This window comes from Thermobia domestica, chromosome 9 (genome assembly GCF_964235325.1).
Source record: "Thermobia domestica chromosome 9, izTheDome1.hap1.1, whole genome shotgun sequence".
NCBI classification, from domain to species: Eukaryota; Metazoa; Arthropoda; class Insecta; order Zygentoma; family Lepismatidae; genus Thermobia; species Thermobia domestica.
In genome coordinates, this window is record NC_137462.1 from 103,370,276 (window position 1) to 103,387,325 (window position 17,050).

General features: G+C 35.6%; 1 protein-coding gene across 5 annotated transcripts in view; it reads left to right on the top strand.

Moving 5' to 3' along the window:
* The window catches only part of LOC145694900 (zinc finger FYVE domain-containing protein 1-like), a 78,360-nt gene extending 65,375 nt beyond the window's left edge, over window positions 1-12,985 (top strand). For 4 of the 5 annotated variants that reach the window (XM_081771637.1, XM_081771641.1, XM_081771639.1 and 1 more), the window contains exons 12-13: window positions 1,675-1,902; window positions 8,317-12,985. In XM_081771637.1, the coding sequence (XP_081627763.1) occupies window positions 1,675-1,898 (224 nt within the window). In that variant the 3' untranslated portion in view covers window positions 1,899-1,902; window positions 8,317-12,985. Of the gene's footprint in view, window positions 1-1,674; window positions 1,903-8,301 lie in introns of all 5 variants that reach the window. The other variant, XM_081771640.1, reaches the window with a different exon arrangement.
* The last annotated feature ends 4,065 nt before the right edge of the window (window positions 12,986-17,050 follow it).

A 17,050-nucleotide genomic window follows, 5' to 3' on the forward strand; every position in this document is an offset into this window, starting at 1 on the left:
CTTGTGTTCGGAGCCCGAAGAAGTCATTGGCTAGACGTAGTCTACAATTAGGAGTGCCTAAAGGTACTGTGTATGATGTGCGTAAACGACTTAAGTTGCGCGCCTACAAATTGCAACTGTTACATGACATTAAACCTACTGATAAAATTGAAAGGTATGAGTTTGCTGCTGACTTTTTACACAGAATTGATGTCAATTTTTTTAAAAAAGATTCTCTTTTCTGATGAGGCTACATTTCATGTCAGTGGAACAGTTAATCGTCATAACTGCAGAATTTGGGGGGCAGAGCATCCACATGAAGTTATTCAGCATCAACGTGACTCTCAAACTTAATGTCTGGTGCGGTTTGATGGAAGATCGTGTGATTGGTCCTTTCATTTTTGTAGAAAAAACAATAAACGGGGACGTTTACTATGACATGCTGACAGAGTGCGTCTTTCCCCAAATGAACGATATTGAGGCGGAAAAGGGGCTTGTGTTTTAACCAACAAGATGGCGCCCCACCTCATTACAGTAACCATGTGCGTGCGGCTCTTGACACTCGCTTTCCAGGAAGGTGGATAGGCAGGGCTGGCCCAATACCTTGGCCACCACGAAGCCCCACTGGACTTTTTCTTTTGGGGGCACATAAAAAATGTTGTGTACAGTGAAAAGATCAGAGACATCAATCATTTACGGGAAAGAATCGTCGCGGCGGTTGGGACAGTTACACCTGAAGTGTTGGTGAATACGTGGCGAGAAGTGGAATATCGTCTTGACGTGTGCAGGCCACAAATGGATCCCACGTTGAAGTCTACCAACATTATACAAAACTTGAAGGAATTCTCTTTCATGATATGTACTCATTGATGTAAGTTTTCATTCATTTCCCAATTAAATTTATACTTAAAACTAGGGAGTTCTTTTTCGAACACCCTGTATATTTATTTTGTATCAAAATTGTGTGAACGTTGCTGGGATAACTTGAATTGTAGCCATGTTTTTTCGACCCAACTGTAAACTCAGATGTGTTCGTAGAGATTATCGACGTCTTTGTGGCTATGCTTGGAGAAGATGAACGATATGTTTGTTCCGTAGGAACAGAGCAAAGAGCCATACATGAAACATTAATATGCTCGCTATTTCTTCCAAGATGGACTGATATCGAAAGATGAGTGCCTTCCTGGCTCACCTGATTTGAGAACACTAATTTGTATTTATAGGATTCTCTGAAGAACACAGCATACTACCACTACCACAGGACACTCAAAGATGTATGGTACAACATAAGCTGAGCCTTGAAAACATCTCGGCTAACACATTGCAGAAAATGGCAACTAACATGTCACTGGTCAATTTGTGTCTTGTTAATGGAGTCCATTTTCAACATTGCTTTTTGTGTTTTTAAGTATATTCTATTTCATGTAAAATGTAGGTATTTACTGTATGTATATGTTGTGCATCCTGCATTCTTTGAATAAACTTGAATAATTTCAGCTCTGAGTTCGAGTACTTTCTAATCGAATTGTACTGAGGGGATGTAGGTACGTTAAAATTAGCGAAGTGTAACCAGTGAAGATGAAAGTTAGTAGTAATAACATCCTCTGAATTCGCCTATCGTAGTTAACGTAAGATGCACTTGTATTGTTAACAGTAGTAGTCTTGTCATTGATGTCATCCTTTTCTGTTTTGTAGGTTTTATTAAAGATTCAGTACGCCCAACATATTGGGTTCCAGATCATGAGATCACAAATTGTTGTGTGTGTGACGTGAAATTTGATCCTCGTGTTCCGTTACATCATTGTCGAGATTGTGGACGAGGAGTTTGTAATGACTGCTCAAAAGGACGGAAGGCAGTGCCTCGACGAGGGTGGGATATGCCAGTTAGAGTTTGCAATGAATGCATGAAGCAAGACTGAAAAGGTAAGTAAGAAATAGTAACTTTTTAGTAAAGCATGTTAAAAATAAAAGAATAAAGCGAGTTAAAAACATTATTGTTTGACAACTTTGACGATAAATGTTTCAAATAAAGTATGAGTACGAAATTCAGTTCCTTTCAGTTTCTTCAGCATACATTTCATTGATTTTAAAAAAATGCTGAAATCAAGTTTAGCCGTATTTTAAATAGAAAGCAAATGCAACGTTTTCGGCATAATACAAATTGTGTATAAGACGTGTATAAAATGAATAATTAGTATATGAAATTTTGATTTGAAAGAATGAACTATATAAGCATGGTTTCTAAGTAACACGCTTTATTTTAAAAAATCGAGGCAAACCACTCATTAAGCCATTTGCGGACGTCTGCATGCGAATCGAAGTGCTGCTCAGCGAGGACGTGGCCTATCGACGCAAACAGATGGTAGTCGGAAGGGGCCAGGTTTGGGGAATAAGCGGGATGGAATAGCACCTCCCAGTTGAGTGTCTTCAAATAGTTTTGGACCACTGTTGACGTGTGCGGTGAGGCGTTGTCGTGGAGGAAAATCAGCTTGTCAAGTCTTTGTTCATACCCTGGCCTTTTTTTACGAGAGCACGGTGCAATTTGATCACTTGTTGGTGGTAGCGGTGGGCATTGACAGTTTCATCAGGTTTCAACAGCTCAAAGTAGACAATACCCTGCTGATCCAACGAAACACACAGCATCGTCTTCCTTCCGAAGCGATTTGGTCTCGAGGAAGATGTTGAGGGTTGGCCGGGATCAACCCAGTTTTTTACGCTTAGAATTCCCGAAATATATCCACTTTTCATCGTTCGTCACAATCCGATGCAGGAAAGACTTTCTTTTTTGTCTAGCAAGGAAGATTTAGCATGTGTTTTGGCGTCCCTCCAGCTGCCGATCGGTCAGTTCATCGGACACCCATTTTTCGATCTTTTCAACCTTTCCGTGGTACGTAGACGCTTGGAAATGGCTGCTTAAGTAACACTCAATTGCTCGGCAAGCATTTTTTGCGATTGGGTGTCGTCCTCGTTCAAAAAAGCCTGCAATTGATGGTTCTCAAACTTCCTGGAGCCAATTTTCACGCTTCTTGTCGCTCAGGTCAAAATTGCCGTCTTTGAACCGATGAAACCAATTTCGGCATGTTGTTTCCAATACAGCACTGTCACTATAGGCCTCTACAAGCATTCGATGCAATTCGGCAGCAGACTTCTTCAAATGGAACCAGAAAAGCAGAGCTTCCCGCATATGCTCTTTGTGTGGCACAAAACTAGACATGCTTACCAACGGAACACTATATTTTTTGTCTTCACTTGACAATATGCACTGATTCGTGTTGCCAGATGTCCAACTCATACAAACAACAGGTATGGCGTACCCATGATAGCTTCTATGAGAAAACAGCAGATATAAGCTTATACACCCGGTACTGATAGATGTCACTGTGTAGAACAAAATGATACTGATCAGTGTAAAAGCTCATGCGTAGTTTTGGAGAAAATTGAGAAAAACAAATTATTTTGTAAATCCTAAAATTAGTGCTGAACGGAAAGCGTACACCTATTACGTTGAGACTAACACTGCAGTTAATCCTCATGAATCTCTTCATTATAATACTAACAAAACGCCAGTACGTAGTAGGGTTAATAAGGTATAATCTGAAATTGTGATTAACTGTTAATCTTTAATTTTATTTAACTAAAATTGCCTAAAGATACTACATATATCAGTTAATGGATCATATCGAGAGATAATTTGAAGCTACACCTAGGAATTCTGTCATCCTACTTGCAGGCTTCTGTCATTCCTGAATATTACTTGCACTTGCGAGCTTTCGACTCTCCCCCGGAGTCTTCGACACGAAGGATAAAAACAGGAAAAATAAAAGCATTAGGGAATAATAAATGGAACGGACTTACCAAGGGAAGAACGATGCTGGAACACACTTCGTGAAATTCAACAATCATATGTCAAATGGTGCTAATGTGAGTTGCAATATGCGGAGACGATTTGCGGCTCTTTTGTTCTCTAGTGGAAGATAGTATGAACGGGTATCTAGTACCATTATTTACTAATTGGTATAACAGGTTAGAAGGGATTTAACTTCTGATAGACCTGAAACCGACACGAATGATATAAAATGAGTGAGATTCCTTATTTCTTCCAGATTGACAACTGCCTTGAACAGGATCTATTCACAGTACGGTTTCCGTACAGCTTTCACCCCCTCCTTCCGCCCAAAAAATAAATAAATAAAATAAAATAAAAATAAAAACCTTAAAAGTTTAGAAAAGAACATCACCCAATTTAAGTGTTATTATACGGATCCCAATCGGATATTTATAAAATAAAATACAGTTGTCATGAGAGTTGCATAGCTAAAAACGAAAGAAATTGCGAAGTTCGTATCAAGGAACATATTGCGAATTGGAAAGGGGAAGGCCCAGTGACAGGTCTGTGGAAACATTTAAATGGAATAAACACAAAGTAGAAGATAAAAATATATATATTGTAAGCCAAAAATTAAGTAAAGAAACTTGTATTTGAAAATTTATTTATTTATTTAAGACCTAAATTAAATTTAAGCAAGAAATGCTTAAGTGAAAATGAAATGAAATGAAATCTTTAAGTTTTACGTCCTGTGGTTATGCCGGCTACGCTGAAGGAGACGGTGATGATGAGAAATGAATGAAATGGTGAAATGAAGAAAGTGGAAGGAAACAGAACACAGAGAAGCCCACGCACACAGTGCTTGTCCACATCGAAGCAAGGGCCTCATGCACCAGAGGTTGGTTAACTGATGAATGGGAAGCAGTAATTACAAATTTCGCACAACATTGGAATAACAAAAACAACACGAGCTGGCAACCTTCAACTAAGGAAAAAAGAGCGCACAAATCAACTCCGCCATATTGCAACTCGCATTAGCACCATTTGACGTATGATCGTTGAATTTGATGAAGTATGTTCCAGCACCGCTCTTTCCTTGATAAGTTCATTCCATTTATTATTCCCTGGTGTTTTTTATTTTCCTTCTTTTTGTTCTTATCCTCCGTGAAGAAGACTCCAGGAGAGAGTCGAAAACTCGGAGCTGCAAATAATTACAGAAACCTGGAAGTAAAATGACAGATCACACAGAGCGTAAAAAATGATATGCTTAATGATGAAGTCTGATGTGTCGTTTACGAGAAAATCGACAAAAATAAACTTAATTGGCACCAAAAAAAAAAAAAAAGTATCGTCCTTTGCCAATAATAATTGAGAGTTGTGCTAGAACAGATTGTTTAAAGCTATATTTATGCACTGTGTATGCAAAAAATATGCTGTTAATATCAGAACATATTTTTCCTAACAATGAGACACCCCACAGTGACACACGTACTCCTACATACTACTTTAATATATTGCAATATTTGGTTATAGTAATTCGATTTTTTCAATATTTGGTTATATTAATTCGATTTTCACCGAAGTTTGTATATCTTTTCCAAATCCTTGAAGCCATAGATAATAAATTACAGAGTACGAAGTAGTTAGAATTCCTTAGAATTGATCATTTTGGCTAGTTCAAAAGTACTCAATTTAAAATGCAATATACATGCATTAAAAATATGGCAATATAAATATATAAACAGTATATATATATATATATATATATATATATATATATATAGAGAGAGAGAGAGAGAGAGAGAGAGAGAGAGAGAGAGAGAGAGAGTAATAAATTAGAACTGTCTGCGGAATAACACAAAGAGAAAAATATATGTAGCATGGAATATAATAAACTTTATTAAACATTAATAAGAAAGAATAGCATATCACCTAGGAGGTGGCATCTCAGAAAGCTACTGTATCAAAACGGGCCATTACAGAAGGAATATTCCGATTTTCTTTCTTCTGATAACAGATCACAGAAATTACTACTACGCAGAAGTAAAAAATTAGATGTTTTATAGTGTATTTTTTTGTAGTTATTCTAATATCTGAGTTGTACTGTAGAAGCACGATTTTATTTGTCGTTCCTCATTTACAAGAGGTTAATGATAAAAGAAGCAAGTGTACTTTGTGGATAATAATAATAATAATAATAATAATAATAATAAATGGAGTTTTCACTGTGCTAAGATAGTTTTTTTTGTTACTAATGTATCTACTTTTTAAGAAAAATATGGGGAGTCAGAAGAAAAGAGAGAGGCTAATAAATGCTCTCGCGCTCTCTGTAAATTTAGTGTTAGATTATTACAGAATTTTCAGTTTTAGAAAGAATTATAATTTTTCAACAATTATTTCTTAGAGAGAAAGACAGAGAGAGACAGAGAGAGAGAGAGAGAGAGAGAACAAAAAAGAATTACGAGGTAGAGAGGAACTTTTTCTCAAGAGAGAAAGAAAGGAGAAAAAAGAATGAATCCCCTCTTTAAAAATTAGAAAGAAATGGAGAAGGGATCTCCGTCTTATTTTCTTTCTTTTTTTTCTTTCTTTTTGGTTGAGAGAAGACTAGAAGTAACAGTTATGCTTTCTCCTTTACTTCGTTTACTTCTCTTAGAGAGGGTGTTTCAAAACAATACCGACAACGTTTGGGAGGTGATTTCTGACACCAAAATAAGACAAAAAATATAGACCAACCTAGGTGCACAAATGCTTCCTTTCCGAATTATAGGCTGCCGAAAACATGAAATTTAAAGATCATAGCTCCAAAACTATGGACTTACCGTAGTCGGGTCAAGACTTCACTTAGGAAATAATATATGCGCTATCGAAAACTACATGTTTCAGAATTCTAAGGTACTCAACGCAACAATTTTTATAGGAGTTTGGCTACGAACATATAATTTGAAGTACTCACCAATCACCTCTATAAAAATTGTTGCGGAAATACCGCAGGATTGTGAAACTTGCGTATTTGGATAGGGCATATACTAGTTCCTAAGTGAAATCTTGATCCGACTATAGTAGGTCCTATAATATTGGAGCTGTCGACCTTTAAAGTTTTCTTTCTTTCTTCATGTTTTCGGCAGCCTATAACTCCAAAAGGAAGCATTTGTGCATCCGGGTTGGTCTATACTTTTTGTCTTGTCTTGTTATCAGGAATCACCTTCTAATTGTTGTCGATGTTGTTTTGCTAGCTATATATATATATATATATATATATATATATATATATATATATAGCCTAACCGGCATAATCGTGGGACATAAAACTCAAAATTTCATTTCATTTCATATATATAGATAGATAGATAGATAGATAGATATAATTCTCTTTCTATCTCTCTGTCTCTCTTGTTCCCTTTTCATTCCTTCCAAGAAAGAGAGAGAAAGGAACATCATTTCTCTCTTATTTCTTTCCATCTCTTCCCCCCCAAAAAGAAAAATATCTCCAAGTCTTATTTTTCGTTATCTTCCCTTCACCTGTCTCCTTGTTTTCTAAATTGTTTTTTCTTTCATTAATTGTCTTTCTCTAGAAAAAATCTACCACCTCCTCCAGTATCTTTTTTCGTCCTCTCGAAGAGGAATGGAACGGAAGGAGAGGGAGAGATGAAACAATCATTGTTTTTTGTTTTTTTTTTTTGTTTTTTTTTCATATAGGAAGTTTATATATCAGATTGAATTTATTTTTGTTTGATTTCTTTTTACAATGACGCACGTACTATTTGTAAGATTTCATAATATGGTTGGTCATATTATCGTGCGGCATCCGTATCACTTTCTCGACATTGGATTCATTATATTATTTTTATTCGTGCTTTACAATTTTATGACCGACGATGTTATGAAGTAATAATAATAGATAGTGCACTTTTGGAAGTCGATCGATTGATTTGTCTGCCTACGTACCTCCCTTCCTCCTAATTGTTTCCAGCTAGAAGTCTCGTCGTGTTATTCATTCTTTTCTCTTTTCTTGCGTAGTCTTCGTGCCTAATGAAGAGTCCAGCGAAAGTTTGAGACTTCATTTTACTTTTTTGTAATTTTATTATCCCAGCATAAAGACACGTACTTTTTGCGGATGAATTAAGCACACATACACATAGCCATCGCCAAGATTTTTCCAGAGAGGGCAAAGTCAGACACTTCACTTCAGTTTCGATTACTGTTTTGGGCTATTGAAGGGCTACGTCGGGTCATTCGAACTTCATTATTGTTTATATGTGATAATGTGTACTATCGAGAACAACCAGACTTATTTCTTAGATCCAAGTAAATATGATATGTATACAGAAGTGAAATTTACATAAATTTGTAAAGGTTAGGCAGCATTTGCAGTCGTCTTGAATTATTTAAAATTAATTGAAAGATACACGTGTTGTGTACTTCATAATTATGATGCATATGTTTTATATCAAGGTCTTGTCTCACTAATCTTCTATTTTGTGCTATACTTTCATCAGTCTTTTCTTTTTCAGATGTTTGGTTGTTTGCTGTATTATTTTTCTGTAAAGAAAGAAAGAATATATTTATAAAGATAAGACATATTGGTATTGTTACTGAAACATAAAATGGAAATTGACAAGTAATCTGGTTTAATAGTCGGTAATGCAAGTAGTAGTAACGTTCGTGTGTGAGTGGTTACAAAGCTATATTAAGAAATACCAAATAAAAGATAAGGTTACCCTCATTGGTGAAACTGTTAAAAAAATTAATTAATTAATTAATTAAACATATGATGGAATTAAGTACATTAGTTTTATCACATTTTGCAAAATGAAATTGTTGTCTCATTCAAAATTTGAATGTATACCATAATTATGACAAATTAAATTTTAAAAGAGTAGTATTCGTTTTAGTATTTGTTTTTGGTTAGAATATATATTTTTACTGGTACTGTTATGTTTGAATGGAAAGAAGTTACTTATGAAATAGATATTTCACTCATATGCGCACCAAATAGACTCAAGACAACCAAAGATACGAGCTATTTTTATATATATAATGGAAAATTAATACAAGCCTTTTCTGAATTTCTGAATTTTAGATGACTAGATTCTCACTTCTAGATGTGTACATATTTTACTTGTAGTTGGGAAAAGCAAAAAGATTATATTTGGAAAAGTTATGATAATCTGCTTTAAAATTGTGAATGACTTATATCCATTATTTGAAGATGATTACATCACAATGTAATACAATGAGATTTTGAGGTATTTTATATTTTTCTCGAGGTTTACAACGATATCGTGTATCATTGCATTGGTGCATTGGATTACTTCCATTTTTATATTTTGGTTTTGGGATAACGGTGCAGAAGAAGAAAAGAAATTATATGTTGTTGATTGTGAACTAACACAAAAATCAATTGAATATGGTTTTCTCGGACGCCACAACACTAGCTTAAGTTACATTGCCAAAGAGTTCGGTTAGGTTGCATTAAATTACACAATCATGAATGTAATACGGCGTGTCCTTTACATCAACAATACTTTGGTTCTTATTTCGATTTCTGCCATCTAGGTAACTATTACGAAATCCAATTTGATGAAACTTAGATCTATTGTTTGCCTTACTTCTAAATGTTGTACGATTACTAGCGTCTGAAATTAGATTCAGTTCTATTGCCGGTAAAATTGATAATGCACTGTTCGTATTCGTGTCCGATAAGTGTTCCTCATCAATCCAGTGGAATGAATTGCTTCTGAAATTAGGTTCAGTTCTGTTACCGGTAAAATTAGGTTCAGTTCTCATTCGTTTTACGGGTGGCGAAATGTCGTGTCTCCTAACAGGGCTGTACTTGTTCCTTACACGATATTCACGGTAGTCTCCTACCACGGTTTCTGTTCCACGAAGACTCCCTCTGGGCATCCGATGTGTCTCTGTCCTGTTTCTTAGAAGCAGCCTCATCGCCGTTTGGCGGATAATTTTTATCTGATTTCTTTCCATTTCTGTATTCCGTCCTCTTTCCTCGGAACTTATCTCTCCGCTTGCGATATAATATCTTATATGTAGAATTTTTGTGAGCTAATTTTCAGCTGCTGCTGTGGCTTTCGCCTGGCCCCTAAAGAAAGTGTGAATAGGGCTCAACGACTCGATTTTCATAATATGCATGTCCGACAATTATGCACCGAGGCTAAGGGAGACGGTGATGATGAGAAACAAATGAAATGGTGGAATGAAGAAAGTGGGAGGAAACTGAAGAATACCGAGAAAACCCACGCACGTGGTGTTTGTCCAACACAAAACTCACTTGGCTCGAGCTGGTATCGAACCAGGGACCCCACGCAACAGAGGTGAACGGTCTTATCACGGAGCCACCGCGGCCTCAGTGGACAGAACATTCGGTGCTGAATGTCAAGTGTTAGAATTCTGACTAAAACTCTTCTTGTTTAAAATTTTAGTTGTACTGGTATATTTCAGAGAAGTTTATTGCGTATATGCCAAAATATTTCAATTGTAGAAACACGTTGCAACTACATGTAAAAATGTCACATAAAAGACTGAATGTTATTTGAGTGATGTTTCTGAACAAGAACATGTTTTCTGCTATTTTTGATTCTCACGAGAAAGTTCTAATAATGTAATTAATGTTGTAATTCATTAACTGAATGAAGTTTGTTGTTTTAATCATGTATTTTAAATCGAGTATTTCATAGTAAATAATGGTGAAAGATTAATTCTTTTTAAGTAACTTAGAAGAAAAAGTCTTGTGGAGAGTTAAATTGCTTTAAAATGGTTCTGTGGTATTTTTGTTTCATTTAGTGCTGCACTTTAGATTCTTCACTAGTTTTGTGTGTTGGTTATTGCATATTATTAATTATAAATGAAAAAAAATGCATTTCTGTCATGCGTCATATTACAATACGTCTAGGAGTAACAAGTGGAAACAAAAAAAATAATAAATTTTCTTTTACTTATTTTATTCCTGATGTTGATTCAATGATCTATTTATTTCATAGAACTAAATAGTTAAGTATTTTCTTCGGCCATACATTCGGTGGGAATCCGTACTAAAATAATCTGTACAAGTTAACTTAATTAACTTCCTTGTATTATAATTGTTGAATAATGTCTTTAAGTATTACATAATTTGGTTTTCAGTGTCCAAACATAAGATAGTGTGCAGTTGAATATATTTATATGTTGTCATAGGAGTTGGTTTCTTCACTACTAAAAACATAGCTATAGTTCTCTGATAAATAGTTCTGTATGTCAAATCAAAGTTTAAACTCTGTTTTTCAAAAGGATATCTGAAAACATGATAAATAGAATATCACTGTTCTTTTACTTTTCCCATTTTGTTTGAAAGAAGAAAAAAGGGGAGGAGACTCCAAAAATTGAAAAATATTAGTAGTATGGACTTACAAATATTTTGAACCAAATTAGTCACTCATTACAAATATTTTGAACCAAATTAGTTACTCATTTTAAACCAAATCAGTTTACGAGATACTGATTGTTAGGAAGAAGGTTTTAGATCTCTGTCAATGAAATAATGACTGCCATTGAAGTTATAAATTGGGTCTTCATTAAATCGATCATTTCGGGTTTGTTACCTTTTGGTTAACACTTTGTAACCATGCTTTTCAGTTTATTATTATTATTTGTTCTTCAATTTGTTTGAAGACAAAGATAAATAGAAAACAGCAAAGCTATTGGAATATCCTCGTATAAACTAGTTTTTCATGCATACAAAAGGTTTATTGGTATTATTATTTTGTAATAAAAGAAGGAAGTGTAGTTTCATTTCAGGTTAGAAATTGAGTTTTACTAGCATTTTGAAACTAAACTTCTTTATTAAAATTTATTTAGCGAGAATATTTCTGTGCGTTACACCTTTATTGAGGTAATATATAAATTGGCTAAATTAGAATATATTAATAGTGTCAATAAACGTTGCGCGTAATAGGGAAATTACCACATGTAACGAAAGTGGAATTTTTGTAACAAACTTGAACACTAGTTCCAAGTTCATATCAAAAGAAACCGTAGGATGCATGTCATGGCAGTAATTGAATAGAAATCATGTAGACACTTCACATAAGACAGGGTTTTTCATACTATGGGGCGGTGCTGAATGTCTGTTGGTGACCTACTGTTATAAAGCAAAATCACTTTATGCAAATGTTGTAATAAGGTAGTGCCATAAATATATAAATTTGTAATTAATTTGTGAGCTATTTTAACAGAGGGGAACAATCACAAGTATTGAACATAGGATTCACTTGAGCACGCTCCAGATACATTTGAATTTCGAAAGGAAGTTCAAAACAGAGGAAGATAGTAAAAATAGAATAAAGCCTGTTTTTTCCTTCATTTTTCGAATACGTTAGAATTAAGATTTTTAAAGTGATAGGATATACAAAGACGTATTTTTCTTGACCAGAGTCCATATCTACTTCAAAATTATATTTGCTTCTAACATAATGTTTAAAACAGATGGTAAGTATAGCTAGGGTTTGTAACTAAATTCTTACTAAAGCACTACGAAAAAGAAGTCAAGCTAGGTTAAAAAACAATCCACACATATATAAATCTGTTCATATACATATTATGTGAATAGGTTTGATTTTAGTCAGTTGCTGCAAATTGTGTATTGCAGACCAGTGTGCTATTAATCCAACCCGTAACTTTTCAATGCACACAAATCCTACTTTCAAAAATGACTGTATTTTACAAGAGAGAAAGTTAAAAAAGTTATTTTTAGGCTGATACAGTTACAAAATTCTATTATACGCAATGTAATAAATGTAAATATAAACAGCTCAGGAGTAAACTGTATTTCATGCAAGGTACAAATATATCTACTTATATAATATTAATAGTGTGTATTGCATTTGGAAGAGAGCAAACCACAAAATATGCCACTGTATTTACACGGAAACCGAAGTATTGGTAAGAAGTTAAGAGCTTTATAAAAACAAAGTATGAAATTTTAGATTTTATTAGAACCAGCCTGTGTGTTCTGTAATTTGACTTAATATGTGATGATGTAGTTATGTAACCCACGGAAAGAAAAATACAACTTGACTGTGATATAAAAATGTATTGTTTCTGGAAAAATATCACTTTTGTATTGCACCAAAAGTTGTGTTGAACGACGTAAAAGTATCAGTGACAATAAAGTTACCAGTAGAGAACATGGATATATATTTTTTTAAATATTTGTTTGACAAATTTTAATGATAGACAAGATTTTATACCTCAGCAAGAAGTTAATTCAGTGAAAACACACAAATTATATATACGGAATATAAATTTATCTTCGATGCTTCTTTTTCTTTACTTCTGCTCCAACTAGTTATAATTCCATGAATTCAATGTTCCCCTGTTGAAAGGGAACAGTTCAAGTAGAACCTGTTACTTCTAGTAGTAGGTTACGTCCTTGTCATGTTTAGTCTTCACCACATCTTGTATATTCTAAGTCTCATATAATCTTGGTTCTGAAAAGGGAGCTTGGTACGATAAACTTCAGTAAACAAAACAAACAAATTTTAAAGATGTTTTTATATTATTTTAAGGGTTCCAAATTCATGTGAGGTTTAGCATACACTTTCTCCAAATGTGACTGTATCTTGTAATTCAGAGACTTGAGGGCTTGAAGAGAGCCATTATTCTGGGATAATGAACGCAATGTTGTTACGACGAAACCGACTGCAGTCGTCTTTGCCTGTTGAGCTAGTGCTGGTTCTTGCCAACCAAAGCTAATTTTTGAACATTGTTGTACCAAGGAGTTCTAACTACCTTTTCGAGAATGTCCTCTTTGTTTACTTTAGTTGCGGTTACAACTTCTTTTTGGGGCAAAAATGGATTTGAATGGGACCCAAATAAGATACACGTAACCAAACTATAACATGCGTCGGAGAAACTGTTCACGTGGTGCAGTCGTAGTACGGGTTGTAGCATACACGTTATCAGTCTCGTTGTTTAGATATGATCAACTACAAAGATTTTCTCACCTATGAACAAACTTTCGCCATGTTTGTTCATATACTGCTACAAGAATAATTTGGATATTTCATATCGTATTTTAATTAGGGATTGATTGAGACGATGGCCTTTTTCCTATGGAGGCATGTAGTCGTAGGTCTTCATTAACCCGGCGGCACTGGCGCTAAGTCTCACAGACCCATGCCACCTGTTTTTGTAGCCTTTTACTTGTTACTATTATAGTAGCTGGCCGTTGGTTCTGATTGGGGTTCAAATTGAAAATTTTATTTTTGAGTGGACGCTTCTTGAACATGATTTATTACCGTGTGATAACATATTGAAACTTTTGAACTTTTTATTAAATAGTAATTGTAATTCTCTCAACTTGAACAAATGGGTCTGTGAGACTAGACGCCAGTGCTGCCGGGTTAATCATTCTTTGTGCACGTTCACTTGCAAAGCCATTAGTTCCTACTTTTGGACAGAATTATGGGCAATTCGGGTCTTCAGTGCTTTACTAACTGATGGTATTCTAACAATGCGAGATTTATCACTTTGAGGTAAGGTCTCGTATCTATTAATCGTGTGATAAAGTTCTGGATAATGTTCAGTTTTTACAGTAACTTGAAATTGTTCTTGGAGGATCTCCACATTCATGTAAGGCCAAAACTGGAATATTAGTTTCTTTCTCCACTTCATCTTGAATCTGCAATACACAAAGAAAAGAAAGAAAGAAAGAAAAAAAAAATATGGTGTAAGAAGAACTAACGCTAAGTTTTCACAACAGAGGTACTTTAATTTAATTTATGTTCATATACCATGAATCTTTAAGCATAGGTTTTGGGCAGAACTTATGACTAGACGGTGTTATAAAGCTATAAGGTGCGGCAATTAAATATTGAATGGAGTAAGACGGAAATGACGCTTTGAATGGTAGCTATAGTTTTCAGTTACACATAAGTATATTTCTGCAACATTGAAACAAGTGTAGTTGTTTACGAAGAATTGAGGCTATATCTCATAGCTCATTTCTTATCTTCATTGTCTTGAAATTGGACTTTATGAATCCTCAAGCAGAAAAGTCGAAGATGTAAGGCCTTGGGAGCCAATAGGTGTGGTGATCTCCTTCTTGCTCATTTCCCAGGAAATGGTTCTGTTTTGGTATTCTCGGGCAAAATTCAAAGTTCGTGGACACTCTCTCTCAGAGTACCACATCCAAGAGAGGTTCACAAATGCCAGAAACTGTATGAAACGTCGCAGGGGACAAGTAGAAATGGCTGAGTGGTGGCTCTATATAGATGAGAACAGAAGAATTCGATTTATTTTCTACTGTCAAACAGACCACAAGAGCCATTGCAACTTGGTGCTGCAGTATAAGGAAAAGTTTCTGGTGGTAGCGGCGAACACTGCTACTCGTCGAAGTGTCTTCCATGAGCACAGCATAGTTCCAGGAGAACGTTATGGTTCCTGTGTATGACACACACACCCTTAATTTGTACGGTGTAGAGACCACAAATGTATACTGTAGATCCACATAGACAAGGTTTCCATCCATATCACTCGATCATTCCAGGCGTTCTACACAACGAAGCTAAAAGAAGGGAATTCTATTTTCGTCCATCCTTGTAAAATCTCCAGCTGCCTCACCAATGGACTATTGTAGGTTTGGACTCGTCAAACAGGCACTTGCATGACGCTGTCTCCGTACTTTGCAATTCTTTGGAATGTTGCCAAAGCTGTGTGGTAAGACATTCCCGTTCTCATTCTACGCAGAAGTATACTATAGCGCCGAGCGGTTGTTCGAGTTCATGGAGAAAGGGAATGTACTAGCCAGGTAAGTGGTTCAAAGTCAACTATTTTTATTGTGGACAACTTTCTGTAATAAAATGTCAGCATTGACCATGAAATGGATAGTGGCTTTATGGACACATGATATCGGTGTGAGAGAAAATTCTAGTCGCCGATGAAGAGTATTCATTCGAACACTTCCGTAAGCGTAGATTGTAATAACTATCAGTGTTAGATTACCACTCAAAAAAACTTTACAAATAGTCTCTTTTAATAACTCAAACTTTCTTCGTGTCTTTTAGATCTGCAATATTTTATTTGAAGACTTTGGCATTTATTGCAAGTTGATTACGAAAATGTTAGTTCTATTTTCCCAACAATCGTTTTAAGACCTTTTATTTCCAGAAGTAGTTATAAAATCTCCCTCTTGCTACAACACAGAATATGCTGAACGTGGGGCTATATGACACTTCCAGACTACAACTGAAGTGATATATGTGTGTTTCTTATTAGATACTGATTATTTTGGGTCATTTTCTAAATTTATGCATCATTCATGAAACTATGTAATACGCTGGTGTGCTAAACTTAAGGACGAGATAGATAGTGTAACAGAAAATATTGTGTAATCAATGGAAATGAGTGTAAGCCCGACAGCATGTTACGAGAGATCTCCCCCACGTACACAGGGGACAAGGCGTTAAGCGTCGAATGAGTCTACGAAACTATTGAATGAAAGGGATCTCGAGACCTGAGACAGTGGTCTCAGTCAGAGAGCTGTTAAGGTGCATTGTGGTAATGTTATAATAACATTGCTCAGAGACATTTGAATGACTTTACACGTGGAAGCATCTTTGGGAACTGGAAGGACGAAATGTGGCCCATGAGTTTGGCGTTGCCCACAGCATTGTTCGATGTGCATGAGAAGTATTTTGAACCACAGACAATGTTATGCGAAGGAGAAGTGGTAGTCGACCACGAATTTCGGAAACTTTTTCCGCCTATAGTTTCCTTTCTGCAACACGTTTAGTATTTTTGGCGCGGTGGCTCAGTGGTAGAGCGTTCACCTCTGGTGCTTGGGGTCCCGGGTTCGATCCCAGCCCGCGCCAAGTGAACTTTGTGGTGGACAAACACCGTGTGCGTGGGTTTTCTCGGGGTTCTCCCGTTTCCTCCCACTTTCTTCATTCCACCATTTCACTCATCTCTCATCATCACCATCTCCTTTAGCCTAACCGGCATAACCGTGGGACGTAAAACTCAAAGATTTCATTTTTTTTTTTCATTTTACGTTTAGTATTTGCAGTGCTTCTTTTCGGACAATCATTCATTCAAATTAAGTGTAAAAATTTGCGATGTAATAGTTCCAGTATTGCTGAAGAACATAGCAGATGTTGAAACAGGATGTTTTGAACATGCAAAATTTCTACATGCTAAGCCATTATCTGGGGAAGTATTTCGTTTGTAATTTGTAAAGGATTTCTTCCCGGTGTG